Source organism: Podarcis gaigeae, assembly GCF_964106915.1.
Source record: "Podarcis gaigeae genome assembly, chromosome: 5".
In the NCBI taxonomy this organism is placed as follows: Eukaryota; Metazoa; Chordata; class Lepidosauria; order Squamata; family Lacertidae; genus Podarcis; species Podarcis gaigeae.
In genome coordinates this window covers 99,359,954-99,378,383 of record NC_139681.1, presented here as the reverse complement: position 1 = coordinate 99,378,383, position 18,430 = coordinate 99,359,954, and the positions used below count along the sequence as shown (strand labels likewise).

At 46.9% G+C, this 18,430-nt stretch overlaps 1 protein-coding gene across 7 annotated transcripts in view; it reads right to left on the bottom strand.

Annotated features, from left to right (window-relative positions):
- The window catches only part of LOC310844863 (tumor protein 63), a gene marked incomplete at its 3' end in the record, with an annotated part of 94,120 nt that extends 77,924 nt beyond the window's left edge, over positions 1 to 16,196 (bottom strand). For all 7 annotated transcript variants that reach the window (XM_083739562.1, XM_083739566.1, XM_083739563.1 and 4 more), the window contains exon 1: positions 16,004 to 16,196. In XM_083739562.1, the coding sequence (XP_083595688.1) occupies positions 16,004 to 16,045 (42 nt within the window). In that variant the 5' untranslated portion in view covers positions 16,046 to 16,196. The remainder of the gene's footprint in view (positions 1 to 16,003) is intronic.
- Between the last annotated feature and the right edge of the window lie 2,234 nt (positions 16,197 to 18,430).

Below are 18,430 nucleotides of genomic sequence, written 5' to 3'. Positions count from 1 at the left end.
CTGTGTAAAATGGATAAGGCAGCCCCATTTGGTGCCCTCCAGATATTTTGAAACAGCCGCAGCCAGCGTAGCCCCATGGTGTTTTGGGTGATTGGAGCTGTGATCCAACAGCTTCAGAGGGCACCGGCTTGGCAAAGGGTGGAATAAGCTGTCTAACAGAATGGATACCCATGTTTCAATGGCTGAAATTCACTGGTAAAGCTCTGAAAGATTTTACTACTTTAGGGAAAGCAGCGTGGCAAAGAGCAGGGAGAGGAAAGGGTCACAGAGATCACACAGACAAGTACATATTCCAGATCCATAGCTGGGCACTAACAAATCCTCACACTGCAATTCAAAACTGGGCACAGTCGATTATTGGTTTTTTTAGAAAAGTTTGTTTTAGGACTAGCGTATAAGTTTGTTAGGGAAAGGCAGAATGTGTGCAGCATGGCAAAGAGAAGTTTAACCAAGAAGCATGGGTAAGTAAGTTTTTGAACATTTAAGAAGAGGAGCAGAGGAGAGAGAGAGAAAGAGGAACTCCTAATCGTAACTACATAAGCCAGGATAAGTAGCTGCTATTTAGGACTGTGCACAATGTACATTATATGAGCTGCCTGCGCCTTCCTTGCCAAGATCAAGCTTAGACAAACTAGTTCTGCCTGTATGCAGCAGAATCTGTCTGTGCACAGCACTGATTGGCTAGCATCCGAATTGTCACGAACTCCTTCCCACTTCTCCCACCCTCTAGAGTGCTTTTGCAAGTTCCCTAAGTTGGCAATCAAGCAAAACATGGAGATATAAAGTAGTCATCCTGCCTGAAATGTGGAAGGGAGAAAGAGTTTGATGGCTGAATTACGCTTTGAATTGCTGAGAAATCTTTCCAATGCATTGGGAACTGGGGGGGGGGGGGATCTAGCAAACCACCTTTTTCATGCACCAAATCAATGCCCAGTCTTGCCTGAACGAGAAGAAGGAAGTCAACTTGAGATGGCTCCCATCATCACAGACCAGCAGAGTCCAACAGGATGCGAAGGGCCACACACACACCCCACCCATGGCTTAGGGGGCCAATTCAGAGAACCATCTGAATGCCGGGCTGCCATAGGATGGATGCCAAGCTGACTTCCTCCTGGTTCAGCCAACACTGATTTAGTGTGCGTAAAATGTCATTTCCCAGATGCTATCCGCTTGCTGCTTTGTCAAATGTCTGCTATCTAAAGCATGAAAATCATGCAGACAGTTAACAGTCATTTGCAAAAGAAAAACCCTATGGCACAAATGATCTCTCACACACATCCTTCTGATGCAACTAACATTTCTGACCTTTCAAACATGCAGTTGGTACTCAGTACACCAATACACATCAGTGGTTGTCCTAGGAGAAGGCTGCAGGCTTCAAGTTGAGGGTTTGGGTATTTGGTCAAAAGAGTTTTGGTCCGTTGACCCATCAAATATTGGTTAATACTGGTCAATGCTGATGTGGAATTTTGAAATCACCCTTTTCGTTAGAACAGTGTGTGGGAGGAGCTGAATCCTCAACAGGTACGATGCTTTTGCTAATTACAAAAACAAATCAGTTATGTCAAATGGTGAAAGTTATTTTCTTTTTAACAGTAAATAACTCTCAAAATATGTAACCGATTCTAACTTTAGGTTTGGTTTCTGTTGCATGGTTCACAGAATAATTCTCCTCTGACTTCTACCCTGGAATAACAAGGTCAGTTTACCTTTCTGTGTGTGCTTTAAAAAAACAACAACAAAAAAACCAAATAAAAAGCAAAACGTGGCCACAACTATTAAAAAACACAGAGGCAGTTTTTAAAAGGAGGACAAAGCAGGCCAGTTCTTCAGATGTTATGAAATACCTGGCTCAACTAAGCAGTGTGCCAACTTCATCACATGCAAACTTACTTGGAAGTAAGCCCCATTGAACTGAGTGGGATTGACTACAAAGTAAACTTGCTTAGGAATGCAATGTTACTCAGATGCAAGGTTAATACAAGACGGTAGAGGCTCAGGTTGCATATGGAGACAGAATTTAGCTGCAATTTTCTGCACCCCATTGAGCTCAATACACTTTCTTCTGGGATGTTAAGACTTCGTAGGCACCTTACAGTATTTCCTCCCCTCCTTAAAACCTCAAGGCTACTGCTATTTTAACCTTCCCAATATCCCCCACAATATTCTGACATTCCTTTATTCCTTTCTGTTTTTAAGGCTCGCTGCCCATTCCTGAAATTGGAGAGGTGGGAAGTTAGAAGTGCCAATCAAAGCCAATCTCTCTGCTTTCACCCTTTGGCAACAGGAATATATGGAATATTTCTGGTCAAGTCGTTCGTGTCCAATCTGAGTATGGGGGAGAAGGTGAAGGATTAAAATATTTATTTTTAAAAAGTAGGGCACAGAAGGCAACAACGGCGTTGCCGGGGTCTTTAAAATTACGAAGCCTTCACTGAAAAACTCCAGACAGGTTTTCCAAAATGATCTAAGCCTCTGCCCGACACTGTCTGAGACATGAATTACCTACTCTTAACCCAACCCAGGTTCTGCAACATAAGATCAATTGAACTTTTTCCCCCTTCCTTGCAGGAGACCCTGTCAGTAGCATCGGAGCGCCATCCAAATAAACAGCGCCCCAGGGCAAAATACTTGCCATTTTTTGGGTCTCCTACCACCTGCCTCTGGTTCACAATAATAAAAAGGTACAATTTGTTTCAGGCCAGGATGATCAGAGGACAGAACACACACACACACACACACACACACACTCCCCAGTGGGGAATCATCAAGGACAAACGACTTGAGCCGAAAATCTGTGGGGTTTTCCCTCTTGCACTTTACTCCTTTTTCAGTTGTAACAGGAAACATTTATTTATTTTTAAAGCAAAACAGCCAGCCCGTGACAGCAGGTCAGTGGAAAACAAGACGAGCTCTTGCCCCACACGGCAAAATGTTTTTTGTTTTTGTTTTTTTAATATGAGGACTCTGCATCAGTGTACGGCAAAGAAATATTTAGGGAAGATATCAAACTTCACTTTTGAAACCCAGGAGCTCAACACTCCCTGAGTTTTTGGAACTGCAGGCATAGTATGGACTCCCCCCCTTTGTCCTGCAATGAACCCACTCTTTTATGATATATTTTGTGATATATTTCCCTGTTTAGGGAAGCTTTTAATGTTTGATGTATTACAGTATTTTAATATTTTTTTGGAAGCCGCCCAGAGTGGCTGGAGAAGCCCAGCCAGATGGGCGGGGTATAAATAAATAAATAAATATTATTATTATTATTATTATTATTATTATTATTATTATTATTATTACCACACTTATTTGGCTCTCTTTCCCTACAGATAAAAAGACATACACCAGTCCTGACTGACTGTGCCGTGTGTGTGGACTCGTTTTCCCTGTTACACAAGTCCTTTTCACCCCAATCTGCAAGTCAGCTCTCCCCACACAGCAGTGATCTCTGCGATCTTAAAAATAACTGTTTATAAAACTGTTTCTAGGATGTGTGTATGTTATCCCTACCAAAGTTTGTTGCAAGCATTTATTCCCATTGCACAGAGCAGGACTCAAAACACAAATAATTTCATTTTAATGCGGACCCGTTCACAAGCAACTGGTATGTCAGGATTCGAAAATTCCAAGATCCCTTTATGTTTGGAGCTTACAAACGACCAAACACACACAAAGACACAAATTAGAAAAGAAAGTGCAACCCCTTTAAAAAAATAATCTGTCCAGTTTATCAATATGATTGTTTATCAACCGTAAGTAAATATATATTTTACAGAGCCTCGCTTCATTATGAAGTACGGCATGTTTATCCTTTTACAGATCAGAAAACGTGTCCAAAACCTTACAAGGAATTCACGACAGAGATGTGCAGTCCTAGCTTCAGAAACACACAGTCCTCAAATTACCTGCCATTTCCAGGTATAAATAAACATGGGGGGGGATCAGGATCCTGCCTACAACATGTAGGCTCCATGGAGATTACAGCAATGCCAGCAGATGGGATTCTGCTTCCCCACCCTCCCATTTTTACTTTTATTTAAATTTCTGCCCAGATGAGTAACCGGGCAGAGTTTAAGAAATCCTTCTTATCATCATCAATTATCAGTGCAAAAGGATAATGAGGTATAAATGATGGGAGGGCTGGAGAAGAGTTTTCTGAACCTAAAGCAACACCTGGCACACAAATATGTATGTTTGGATGCAGAAAAGCAATTGTCTGCCCAAATCAGCCCTGGCAAAGCTGCCGCAATCTCAGCAAAGCTTCAACAAGCTTGGGTGGCAATCTCCGAGACAAGAGCAAAATTGCCTTCGGATGACTGAAGGCAACTCTTCTTTTTTTTTTTTTTTATAAAGAGAAGGGAGAGCTGTATCAGGAGATCAGAGCTGAAGGAAAGTTGGAAAGGGTTCGTGGGAAGGGCGAACAAGGAAAGCTCCAGTGCCAGGGGTTTATTCTCCATTCTCCTTTCATTCCATCTTTTGTCAACTGTAACGGTTATCAGCAGCCATCTCCCATTTTATTGCAATGGGCAAAAGCACATCATCACTCAGTGCTGACAGGAGGACGGCCTGCATCAACCACAGAGGAAAGGGCAGCAGATAATGTGACCTCAGGTGAAGCCTGGCCGGAGGGCGACGGGATGGGAAGACTCGAGCCCAGGACAAGCGTAGGGACACACATCTCAGGAACAACACATCTCTCCAGATATTTATAGCTGCCAGGAGACAGTGTGTTTGATCATGTCATCTCACCAAGCCCAGAGGAAGAGCAGATGCATTAGCAGGCCTCAGTTCCAACCCTCGCCATCTGCAACTAAAGGAAGCCAAGAAGCTTCCCTATCCTATCTCACACCATTGGTGCATCTAGCTCAATATGGCCTACACTGGCTGCCAGCAATGGCTCACCATGATTTCAGGCAGGAGCCTCTCCCAGTCCAACCCAGATATTCCAGTGGGGATTGCGCCTGGGAGCTTCAGATTTTCTTCCTGTGGCCCATCCCCAAAGGAAACCAAAGATTTCTGCCAGAGTGCGCAAAAAGCAGGGTAGCAGTTGATGCTCAGAGCAGGTGGACCAGAACCTCCACTGCCCTGGATCAAGTACCGTATTTTTCACTCCATAAGACGCACTTTTTTCTTCCTAAAAAGTAAGGGGGAATATCTGTGCGTCTTATGGAGCGAATGCATGGTCCCTGGAGCCGAGTTGCCCAGGAGCAAAAAGCAGGTCATGCTTCTTCTTTTTTGAAAGAGGGAAGTGGGTGTTGAAACAAAGCCTCTGATCGTTTGCCGATCAGGGAGAGAGATAAGGAAGCTAGAGGTAAAGGAGGCTGCCTGGGTGGGGGGAGGTAAAGACAGCAAGCTTGCAAAGGGGGGGAACAGGAAGACTAAAGCAATAAGGAGAGAAATTAGAAGAAAAGGAGGAGCGAAAAACTGCTCCAGCTAAGGAAAAGACACTAGGGCAAACAAGAGGGAAGGGAGTGTTGAAAGGAAACAGCTGATTGGTGGGATCAGGAGAGAGATAAGGGGCACTAGCGATAAAGGAGGCTGCCTGGGAGGGGAGAGGTAAAAGCCCATGGATCCTCAGCATTCTTACATTGAGTCACCCCAAATTCACCATCAGATCACATGTCTGTGGCCACAGCATGAATCACAAAAATCATACACCCACTGTTTCGTTCAGAATATTTTTTTTTCTTGTTTTCCTCCTCTAAAAACTAGGTGCATCTTATGGTCAGGTGCACTTATGGAGCAAAAAATACAGTATTTAGGGCTACACCAACTCATTGCCATTGTCTCCTTCAAAATGGCACAGGGCAAGTGGCCAAATGGGTCACTTCTTAGCTCAGGACATCTACCTTGCTAGCTCCAGATGCATCGCCGCGGGAGAGCCCTTTAAAACAAATCATCACGGCTCGTTGTTTTGTCTGCCCAACTCCCCGAGATGGTTTCCTGGGTTCTAAAATTCTCTCGCCTCCATCGGCAGCTTTACCGTCAATGTGTTGTCATTTAACTGCCAGGGAGCCCTCCAGAAGCAGATAGAGTTTCATGCAGAGATGCTACAGATCTGCTGACAGGGCGAGATGTCAACTTGCAAAGGACAGGCACACATTCCTCACAGAAAAGTCCATCTCTTTCAAAGAAGAAGTTGCCAAGGGAGGCAAAACCTCCTTAATTCCCATCAACTCCTCTTGCGCATTCACACAACCATTTCAAAAATGCCTGGACCCTCGGGTCAGAATCCTCACCCTCTTGCCTTTTCCATTGCAAAGATTCTCAGAACTTTTTCCATTCTTTTTTTAGGTATGCATGAAAAATTTGAAGGGTCTGCAATGCACCAGAACGCATGTCACAATTTAAACTGCTAGTACCTTGCACTTCCTAAATGCATAACTCCAAAACATGAGTCTCTTTCATCATTCCTGGCCATAGTGGCACAGAGGGAATCATCTCCTGACCTCTTAAGAACTGCTACATTATTATTATACAATAATACAAATTGAGAACACAAAATAAATGATAAAACAAGAACAAAAAACAAACCACCCAACCCAAATACAGACTTTTTAGCTCCTGTGAAGGCTCTGGGAGCTACCTGTGGGGTTTTCACACACACACACACACACACACACACACACACACGTGCCCATGCCCCACATTCTTCCTACACAAATTCCTTACTCCCATCTCTTTTCAACACCAACTATGGTGTAGCACTGCACATTGCCAGTTAGTGAACGAGTCTGAAATCAGGGTTCGAAGCTGGTTGGCAAGCCCTCGTTAAAAATTAACCACATTTAGCATTATCCCGGTGCAGACTGTTATATATTCAGTGGTCTGTGTTTGCCTGAGCTTGAGTCTGGACCATAGCTGTCAACTTTCCCCTTTTCTTGTGAGGAATCCTATTTGGAATAAGGGAATTTCCCTTAAAAAATGGAAAATGTTGACAGCTATGGTCTGGACTAAGGATTCTGAGCTCCTGTGTTCTGATTTGATACATGATGTCCAGTCACAGAACATTTCAGGATTTGGGCCTCTGCCATTGGCTCTTCAACTCTGAGTTGTGATTCGCAGCTTGGAAGTTTAGACAGCCAATCACGTTGGGAGTGGGAGTGGCCCAGGCTTCCAGGAGTGTATATAAGCCGTTGCTTTGCCCCTGTTTCCCAGTTATGTAGTTCAATGAAGATTTTGTTGTTATCGCTGTGTCTTGCCTCATGGGAACTGACCTACACTTCACAGACACAACACTATACCATGACTAAGTGGAGGAAGGAGAGGGAGGGAACCCACACCAGATAGTTAAGGGATCAGGAAATGACAGGTGCACACTAGACCAAGAGACCAGCTCCCTCCTGGATGCGTCACTTGAGATTCCTGCATTGCACAGGCGGTTGGATTAGATGACCCTCAGAGTTTCTTCCAACTCTACAATTCTACGATCCTGTGACCCGAGAGCATTCAAGCAGAAGGGGGAGAGAAACATGAATGGAGGATATATCTTTATTGGAAGTCAGGGATGCAGCAGACGAAGCTAGGCCAGCAAAGCACAACTCTGAGAGCTGCACCTCAATGACACTGCAAGGGGATCTGCTGCGAATCCTTGTGGATTGTCTGCTACTGGAGAATGTTCTGGGGTCAGCCCTGAGAGACAGAGCGAAAAGGTATTTAGGGTGTGCAAAAAAAAGAGAGAGAATTTTTTTATTATTATTATTTAGCCTTATCAGTCAGAACAGAAGAGCTGGTCCAGTCTCCTGTTCCCACAGGGGCCAACCAGATGCCCCAATGGGAAACCCACAAGCAATATTGAAGCTCTCTCCCCTTGTACGATTTCTAGCAGCTGGGATTCAGAGGGCATTACTGCACCCAGTTGCAAAGGCAGAGCAAAGCCTTGATGGCCAGCAGACATCAATAGCCTTCTCTCCCTCCATGAATCTGTCCAATCCTCTTTTAAAGCCATCCAAGATGGTGGCCATCACTGATTCCAGTGGGAGGGAGTTCCACGGGTTAACAAGGCGCTGCATAAATAAATCTGTCCTGAATCTTCCAGCATTCAGCTTCTTTGGATGTCCACAAGTTTTGAGAGAGGGAGAAAAACTTTCCTCTACCTACCTCCTCCTTTATAAGCTTCTATCTTTTCGCCTCTTACTCTCCTTTTCTCTAAATTCAAAAGTTCCAAACACTGCAACCTTTCTTCCTAAGTTGCTCCATGCCCACGATCATTTTGGTGGTCCTTTTGTGAACCTTTTCCAACTCTGCAGTCTTCTTTTTGACGTGAGGCCACCAGAACTGTACACGGCATTCAAAATGTGGTCGCACCATAGACTTGTAGAACGGGGTTCTGATGTCTGCAGCAGCTTGATTCCTTTCCTAATGATACCTAGCACAGAATTCGGCCTTTCCCATAGTGCCTCACCCTGGATCTCTAAGGGCTTTAGGGGCCTCCCTGGAAGTTCTCCAGATGTTCTGCAGATCAACACCCACCAACGGTGGCTGGTGAGAGTTAGCCTCCCAAACATCTGGAGGGGGCAGGTTGGGGGAAACTGCTCTGATGATTCATCCCAAAAACTATTGCTACACCTTTGCCTTGCAACCTGCCATACACTATCCTGATTTGCAATTTGAACTGAGAGCCAAGGCGAATGGGGCAGCTATACTGGCCTCGCCGAACCTGCATTCGTGACTCAGTAGATAAAAAAAACCACCACCCTCCACCCGGAAGTGCCCCAAACCTATTGTTTTGTGAGGTTCCCATGAAGTGCTCGTCCCTTTTCTGAAGCCAGCCCCATAATCCCTGCCGTCGATCACTTGCTTAGTGCTCAAAGGCGCATTAATATCGATGTACACAAGCCCAGGGCGTCACAACAAGGTGTGAACATTTCTCAGAAATCCCTTCGTGGCAAGGAAGACACAACTAGGGGAGACCTAAAGCAATAGCAGGAAGGGATTTTTTTGGGGGGGGTTGGAAGTTTGTAAAAAGAGGGAGAGGAACATATCTTTTTTTCATCAGTGAGACAAAACCCACCCATGTAATTAATTGAAGCTGAAGCTGCAGGTTGACTTCAAAAGAGGGTGGGGTTGGAGATCCCTGGGGATTTTGAAGACAGGTAATTTTAAAGACACAGGATCTGGAGCCCATTTCCAACATAAGTAACAACAGTCTAGTTTGCTGAAGATTCCTCTAAAGCAGACGTAGGCAATCTAAGGCCCAGGGCCGAATGCGGCCCAATCGCCTTCTCAATCCAGCCCACGGATGGTCCAGGAATCAGTGTGTTTTTACATGAGCAGAATGTGTGCTTTTATTTAAAATGCATCTCTGGGTTATTTCTGGGGCATAGGAATTTGTTCACCCCCCCCCCCAAATATATATATATATATATATATATAATCTGGCCTACCACATGGTCTGAGGGACGGTGGACCGGCCCATGGCTGAAAAAGGTTGCTGACCCCTGCTCTAAAGTGATGTTTCAAAGGTGAATCTGGTGAGAGATTTGCTGAAGAAATTACATTTCGAGCGAAGCGGAAGGATAGCTTTGATGAGACAGAGAAATGTCGGCGTTGAGGGAGGCTTCCATATATCCCAAGGTTTTGAGTTTAGATATGGGGATAAATTCAATTCCACTTGCGCTTAAACACAACTCTGCCTCATCTGCAGTTTCCAAAGTGATGTGTGAACCAAAATACAACCATCCCTCGAAATTCACACTTATCCAAATTTTGCAATGCAATTCTCAGTTCAAGTAATTCATGCACAAGCACAAGGGTAAGAGGTGTGTGTGTGTGTGTGTGTGTGTGTGTGAATGCATATATTTGTGGGAAGAAAGTCTAGAACAATCCATCATATTAGGGGAAACAACTTTGGGAAAATGAGCCCATTAGGCAAAATTGGATATGAACATCTGTATATATTTGGGAAAAATTGGCACTAAAAGGCTGATCCTTTTTTTTGGTGAGGACTTTTTTTAAAAAAAGTAACAGATGTGGAACTGTGGAGAACTGGACACAAAGTTTGGGAAAATGAGAAGCAAAGAGAGGCTGCAATTGTCAGATTCTCCCATCCCAATGCTTGTTTTTGAACTGAACTGTTGCAGTTGAGCAACTGATGCCATCTACAGAACATGGTGCAGTTCTACCTTTGGCATATGATGGTGTGCAAAGTACAAAATGCAACGCAACACCCAGATCCACAACAGGTCCTGCGGTGTGAGCTTGGCCAGTAAAGACTGCTTCTGCCGGATTTTGACTGCCTGGTGAGAATCAGCCTCCATCTGTACAGCTTAACCAACATGGCAGTGGCGTAGCGTGGGTTGTCAGCACCCGGGGCAAGGCAAGTAATTTGTGCCCCCTAACCCATGGATTTGCACCCCCTAACCCATGGATTTGCACCCCCTAACCCATGGATTTGCACCCCCTAACCCTAACCCCCAGATGTTGCGCCCGGTGCGGCCGGCCCCCCCTGCACCCCCCACGCTATGCCACTGCAACATGGCAACCCTCTTTCAAAAGGAGCTGGGACTATTGCACTTGCGACTAGGAAGGATTCTGAGTGCAATGCTTCTCCGAAGGCAGCACAAAGTCCGGATGAGCCAAAGACAAGCGGAACAGAGTTCAAATTGTGCTTCAGTGGCAACTAGCTTCCTTCCCCCCACCCCCCAAAAAATCAGCTAAGCAACTAAGAAATGCTATGGAAGGGGTGAGAAATTCCAGAGCAAAAATTAAACCACAGGGCAGTTAATGCAGCTCCAGATCATAAAAGGAAACGGTACCCAATTTAAGGTCAGAGTGGGACCTTCCCAGATTTTGAACACTCAACTTCCTTTGTCCGTATCAAACAGCCGGGCGGGGGGGGGGGGTTTAGGGGAGGGGATGAGAGGAAAGAACGAGGAGGGAAGAAGCATCAGTGTTTGTATAGCCGCAATAATTTCCTTGTCAGCACCTTCATGGTGGTGGAACTCATTCCACTGAATGATTGGTTAAGTCTCTTCCTTTGAAGACAGAACTGCCTTCCCCCTTGGAAAGGGGCCAGGGAACATGGGCTGTGGGGGGCGGAGGGGGAGAAGAGAAGGGGAGGGAGGGGTGGAGAGAGCTGTCTGCAACCTGGCTACAGGTAGATTTCCTCGCCATGCTTCTTTCTCTCTCTCCCAAATATAGCCGTTTGAAAGCAGCCCTTGAGTTTAAAGCTAAAATACTTTTAAGTATTGCATTTTAACCCCCACTTTTTCCCTCCAGGGAGCTCAACGTGGCACACATGGTACCCCCCCATTTCATCCATACAACCACCTTGTGAGGTAGGTGCAGATGAGCGGCAGTGACAGTGGTCAGGAATGATGGGAGTTGCAGTCCAACAACATCTAGGGACCTGAGTTTGAGAAAGGCCCTGTTCTTACCACTACACCACACTGCCTCTCAAGATGGCTGTCCGAGAATGAACACCATTAAGGCCAGAGTCACAGGAAGGAGTCTGGCTAGGCGATGGATTTTTTGCGGGGGAAAGTTAGCTGCACTAGAAAACAAACGGCTTCCAATTTGCAGGTTAAGGCCGGGTTTGGCCCGTGCAGGAACATCGCCCGACACTCAGCCAAATGTGTGTTTTGTCTGTTGTGGAAGGAGACCAAGAGGATCCATCTATAGTCTGGACATCGGCTTCCCACGCTGGCCAACCAGAGGCCCCCACTCCAGAAAGTCAATGAGTAGGACCTGGAGGCAGAAGGCATTGTGTGGCCCCTGGCACTCAGAGGTCTTCACTGCCCCTGACCATGGAGGTTCTCTTTTAGCTCCTTGCGCATGGATTATTATTATTATTATTAAGGTTTATGAGAGAGGATTCTGATAGGTGCCTTGCCTTTCGAGTCTAGCACAAGCAACTCTTTTGATACGGGGATTTAAGGAGCAGCATTCGCAGGACCGCAGTGGTGCACTCCATGCTTGGCTGTCAACGTTTCCCCTTTCTTAAGGGAAATCCCCTTATTCCAAATAGGATTCCTCACAAGAAAAGGGAAAAGTTGACAGCTGTGGCTCCATCTTGCGAGCTACCCAAGGCACTGGGGCGTACAAACGTTCTCAGAAACTGCTGTACACAACAGCCCTGGGAAAATGGCGCTGCAGAGGATTGTGTGTCAGGTGTCCCGGGTTCAACAACCTCCTGAAGACACAGGGAGAGGAGGGCGGAGCCTTCCCTTCACACCGTGTGCAGCCTATAGATCTCTTCCCTCGCTCTCCCCCCTTCCAGCATTAAAAAAAAAAACCTAAGTGGCAGATGTCTTGCTTGTTGCCTAACCACGTCAAATGCTCAGCGGGGTGAAGGAGTTCAATGCCTCACACCCAGTGGCTTTCAAGCGCATTTCCCCCTCTTTCCACTTGGCCAACGGCTGCAACGAGGTCGCCGGCACCCTGCTCTGGGTGAGTCAGGGCCAAGGAGGAGTCGGGTGTCTGTCTGGCACAGGCGAGACCCGCCTGCATCTTGCCTCACTTCTTCCTCTATGACATCAGCAGCCCCTGAGCTCTGGCACATGAATGGAGGCACACTTTTGAGCATTGGACTCCATGAACTTCACAGAAGAACATGAGGAGCCCACTGCATCAGGCCAATGGCCCATCTAGTCCAGAATCCTGTTTCCACAGGGGCCAAATGCCCCGAGCAACATTGGAATATCGATAGACTGCCTCTGGGGCTGGAGGTTCCATCTGAGCAGGCCAATGACCCATCTGGTTCTCACAAAGGCCAACCAGATGGGAAACTTGCAAGCCATGGTTTCCTCAATGGGGAACCTAAAAGCAGGTTTTTTTTTCAACTACTGGTATTGAGAAGAGGCAGAGCACAGCCATTGTGGCTTGTAGCCATTCATAGCTTTCACCTCCATGAGGGGGCTGCTGTGGTCGGAGCTCTTTGGGTGCCACACAGCAGGGGCAGCGTGTTCTATGGGCACCCCCAGCCCAGCGGCGAAGGGAGCGTGGCCAAGGAGCACAAGGGAGTGCAAAGGCCTCTCCTCCGCAGAGGTACCTGGGAGGGCTCTGTTCTCCGCAGGCCCTTCATTAGGACTTGCACAACAGTTCTGCCTCCCAGGCTATCGGGTGGAACTCACTCGCAGGAAACCCCTGGCCGGAGAGGAATGAGTCACAAGGAAGAAGAGGCAGTGGGAGCCAGAAGGGTAGGAGTTGCAAAAACTGAATCATGGAACCAGAAAATTGTGGAGCTGGAAAGGATCCCCTAAGGGTCATCTAGCCCAACCCCAGCCATAACTAAGAAGCACGACACCCATTCTCCCACCTTTCTGTAGGCCTTATGACTTTGTAAAGAGCCACAGCCACTGATCCTCAGCAGGCCAGATGGCCAAGCTTTCCTTCAAACCTATTCCTTGACCTCTTATAGCCCCATAAGAGCATAAAAACAGTGTAAGAAGGGGCTCCAGTCACAGTGGCCAACGAGGTGCCCACGGGAAGCCTGCAAGCAGGATCTGGGCCCCAGAGCCCTCTCGCCTCCTGTGGTCTCCAGAAACTGGGTTTCAGAAGTGTTTGCTGCCTTCAGCTGTGCAGGCAGAGCTCAGCCATCCTAGCTAGCTGCCATTGAGAGCTTTGTTCATCTGGGCAGAGCTTCTCTCCACTGTCTCCCACCTCCAAAAGTTCTCCAGCTCCCCTCACTCAGCCCTTCCACTCCACCCTTCCTGACCCATCTCCTCTTCTTGCTCCTCCAAATCTAAAAGATGGCAAAATCGCTCTCAGGCCAGGTGTAGGTTGCTTCCGAAAGGTGGTCCAGCAATTGGTGACACTCCACATGGAGAAGCAGAAGACGTCTTTGAAAGGAAGTCCTCAGGTCCAAACAAGAGATGGGTTGTGCAACCCTGGCCCCCCGAGTCTGGATATTTTCACAGCCGGGCGGTGGTGGTAATGGGTGGTTGAGGCAGCATTCCTAAAACTTTGTTAAAAATCAGCATTTTCGTTTCGGTTTCTGTCACCCGCTTCGAGGACTCCGGAACAATGTCAACCATTTGGAATTACACGATTTTCACGTCCCACCGGAATTGCAAAGAAAATGGTGCCGGAGCCAAACTGTTGCAAAAAATAGCGCAAAGCGCTGTGATTTCCCCCGCCGTGTAATTTTCTCAAACTGCAAAGCGGCTTCCCTCCCCCCCCCCAGTCTTAATTATGGATATGGTTGTTCAGAAGCAGAAATGAACACCGTTTGCTTCGATCCAGCCCCCTCCGCCTCACTCTCCTCTTTCCACACCAGTAGGGCAGCATCAAAAGACCAAAAGTATTTTGCGAGGCCTGCACGGTATCAACACTTAAAAGAAAGAAAGAAAGCAGCCCTGTCCAATTGGATACAGAGCTAAAGCTTCCCCTTTTCAACAAAGGGACCCCGCTAACTCTGCAATGCATGAAACATTTGAACCCGGTGAATGAAGGGCCATTGGGAACCGTCAGGAGGACAAGGGGAAGGAAGCCTGGAAGAATCACATGTGATGGAGTCCCCTTCTCTTCTGAAAAGAGGTAATGGACATGGATCAGACCTGGCCAGTGTGGAGAGACACAAGAACAATGGGGAGCAAGAAACAGCGGCAGATAGATTCACTCCACACAGGCAGCAGAGATGCAGAATTATTCCAAAAACACAACGCAAGAGGCCATCAATATAGAGCGTCCACGCTGTGCTTGGTTCTTGGGTAAATTTTGCCAAGACCAGTCCAGGATGGAGTTAGATGTACCTCCAGCCCTAGCCCCAGAGAATCAGGGTCAGAAGACGTGTTTTCACTTGGCTACATTGGGTGATCTTTCCATTTTACAGATGGGCAACCGAGGCGTGGAGCAACGTAACCAGAAAAAAATCACAGCTGAACAAAGAGGCACCTCCACCTGGCCAGATCTGGAGAGAAAGCAAGACACTAGCTGGAAGGGGAAGGGGGTAAGCCAGCAGGGGCCCCCTTGTGATAGTCTTCCTTTTTAAGCCTCTTCCAAGCTTCTCCAGTCCAGCCGTGCCCAGTGAATGCTCGCCCAACTTTTTGGAGCCGTTTGCACAAAAAGAAATTTGCCAAGACAGAACTGCTTTCTTGAACGATTTCTCCTTTCCATCGACACACTCTAGGACAACTGCTATCCCGGCTACCAGAGGAAGGGAAGGATATAAATTTAAGAAATAAATTAAATTCAGGTCTCAAATGGACCCACTGATGATTATTATTATTATTTTAAAACTATCTGGGCAAGCTGCAGGGAGATTTTCCTCCTCCGGGAGGCTTTCTCAAATCACAGGGTTCTGCTGCCTCCTCTTTTCAGATGGCGTGTCAACACAGCTGCCCTCTCCTCTGGAATGTAAGCTAATATTGTTGTCAACCTGGAACACAAGGGCTAACTTCCTCCGTGTGTAGCTTCCCCCATAAACACACACACAAGCGAACAAGCGTCCTGAGTCTCAGATCAGTCCAAATTTCGCGTGCACGCTCTGCGCACACAAACTCCCTCTTGCACCCAGACAGAAATAATGGCTCTGTAAACAAGGAATGCAGGTGATGCTCAGCAGACACATTACAGCCGCATTATATGCATGGCTTGTTGACAGAGATTCAAAAAGGGCTTTTCTCCGCCTGGACGGGATAATTAGCCACCTTACGGAAAACTAGCTCCATTAACTCGCTATCTGCAAGCAATCTGGTCTCCAAAAGAACCTCTCTTTGCATTGCTTTTCAAACCTAGTCAAGTCCTCTGCAATGTGCTTCTTCGCACCCAATCCTCTATTGTGGCAACAGAAAGACAGTTACAATGGTTTACAGTCAACAACAGTGACCAAAGCACCCAATTTCTACAAACTTGGGTATTTATTTATTATCGTTATTGCAATTCTCAAAATGCTGCAGCACTGCCCAAAACCCAAATATTAACCACCCCTGCCCCCTCCCAGTTAATGAAATGGGAGGGAGGGGAGGCGAAAAGAAAGCTTTCTAAAGCGTCCCAGACTTTCTCCCTGGAAGGAAGGGAGAGAGAGAAATGTTAGCAAAGACCTGCAATGTCTCCTTACCTCACTATACTGGGACTGAGCATTATTCTCAAGGTACAACATGTTAGCAGTGAGGTTAAGCAGCGCTGCTGTCCTCTCCTCGGGCTCCAGGGTGCTGTTCCTTTCCACCAGTTACCCCCCACCCCCAATAAGACCCTCTGGGGTAACGTGGGCGATCCCGCTTGCAAGCTGTCAGGACAAGAGTGTGTGCTCCTCTACATAATTTAAGGTTGCCTTATATACCTCTCCGGGCAAGGAGGGGGGTGTGGGTGTGGGGCGGGCCTGCTTGGCTGTACCTGTCAAAATGTTGCACACCTGGGCTGCTCCACTCCAATGGAGGGAGGCCTCTCCCAGCTCATTAAGTGGCGAAGGAATCCTTATCACCAATCTCTAAAAAGGAAAGGAGGAGAAGAAGAGGGGACAGAGGGAGAGGGAGGGAGGGAGGGAGGGAGACAGAGAAAGAGGGAGCACGCCAGACAGAGGGCGGGAGGTAAAAAGAGCTTGGAAGGGATGGGGAGGGTTTTCCTGGTCACTTCTTGCAATGTCTGGAGGGGAAAAAGCAGGCAGAAGAGCAACAGCATCCCGACAACTTTCTTAAACCTCATACGAAACAAATTGCGCCTAATGTTCAGTATTTATTTTTGCAAAATGCTCCAACCAAGCCGCACAACTCGTTTAAGGCAAGATTGGGTTGCAAATCTAGCATCTGCTGTTCCCATTTTCCTGGTAAGACCATAAGAACATAAAAAGAGCCTGCAGGATCAGGCCGATGGCCTGTCTAGTCCAGCATCCTGTTCTCATATAGGGACCAACCGGATGCCCATTATGGGAAAGCAGCAAAGCAGAAATCAAGCACAAGAGCGACTTTCACCCCTCCTGGGGTCTCCAGCAATGAAGACTTCTGCTTGCCCCATGCTTAGAAAAAGTGGGCTGCAGTAGTTTTGCCCTTGCCCTGCTTTTCCCCAAGAAAACCGCTCTTTAGTCGTAAATCGGGACAAATGGCAATTTTCAGTACATCCCGAATGCTGCTTGCTCTGATTCAGCACTTTCCCAGGGGAAATGGAGACAGGGATAAGAACCAATAGTCAGAGAAAAAGCCTTGTTAAAAAGTTATTCACCCATAGTTATTTTTCGTGGAAGCTAAAAGAACCTCCAGTGTCAGGAGCAGTACACCTTTGGCACCAGTTCCTGGGAGGTGGGGTGCACAAGTACGGAGGGGCAGGTGTTGCTTTCTCTGTGATCTCTGGCCACTGCGGCCTTCAGTTGGGGGTCCAGTCAAATCCAGCGTCCTGTTGGAAACAGCGGAGGCCAAGCAAGGATCTCTATGTTATGCCAGAGAGCAGAGGAGAGGCTGATTTCAACCCTGATTTCTCTGACCGAAGTATAACTCATAATGGGTCCTCAGGGTTTGGAAGGTGGGAGACAAGCGAGGGAGGGTTTATTTACTCCTGGGAAGGGGAACTGGGTGCTGCACAGCACAGTTCAGTTTGGAACAGAGAAATCCAGAAACACCACACACAAGCTTTTGGATGACACACGGTTCCTCACCAAGCGAAACAGAATAGCTGGCTCTTTGGGGTAGTGCTCTACAACCCTTACAGCTCATAAGAATAAGAATAACGGCCATTTAAATATATATTGGAATTTCCCCACACTTCCTTTCCTCCCGGTGAAGAGATCTGTGTTAATACGAAACTGACTCCCATTATTACAAGTCTGCAAGGAGACCAACGTCCCTGACAAGAGACATCTCTCGTGTTCCTAGGTTATTACACTGACGCATCAGACGTAATAATAATATGCACAGATACACATTTCATTAAATGCATTTCATCAACTATGAGCGTTAGTAAGAGTTGGTGCAGCCAGCTCATTAAGACGATGAGCAACAGGCCAGGAATTCCCCCAGATCTCACCTCTGACGTGAACTCTGCACTTGGCCTGAGGAAAGTCACCTCTCAGCCTCAGCTGCAACATGGAGGAAAATACTGGCAGACTTTATCGGGCTGTTGTATAGATTACAGCAATAAATAAATAAAATTCTGTCTGGAATATCACTCAGAGACTGCTGTAACAAACATGCTTTGAGAGCCGGTGTGGTGCAATGGTTAGAGTGTTGGACCAGGGCCTGGGAGACTAGGGTTCGAATCCTCGTTCGGCCAAGAAGCTCACAGGGTAACCCTGGGCCTGTCAGGTCCTCTTGGCCTAATCTACCCCACAGGGTTGTTGTGAAGGTTAAATGATGAGGGCAGAGCCAGATTTAGGTTTGATGAGGCCCTCAGCTCCTGAATGTAATGGGGCTCTTTATATGTCCAGCTGTCCTTTGTCAACAACAAGCCGTCGCTGTTTTTTGTGTTGAATATATGCTAGATGGTCATTTATGGACCTAACAGGTATCTAAAGCCATTTGCACATAACAAAATATGTATTTTATCAAAGTAATTGTTG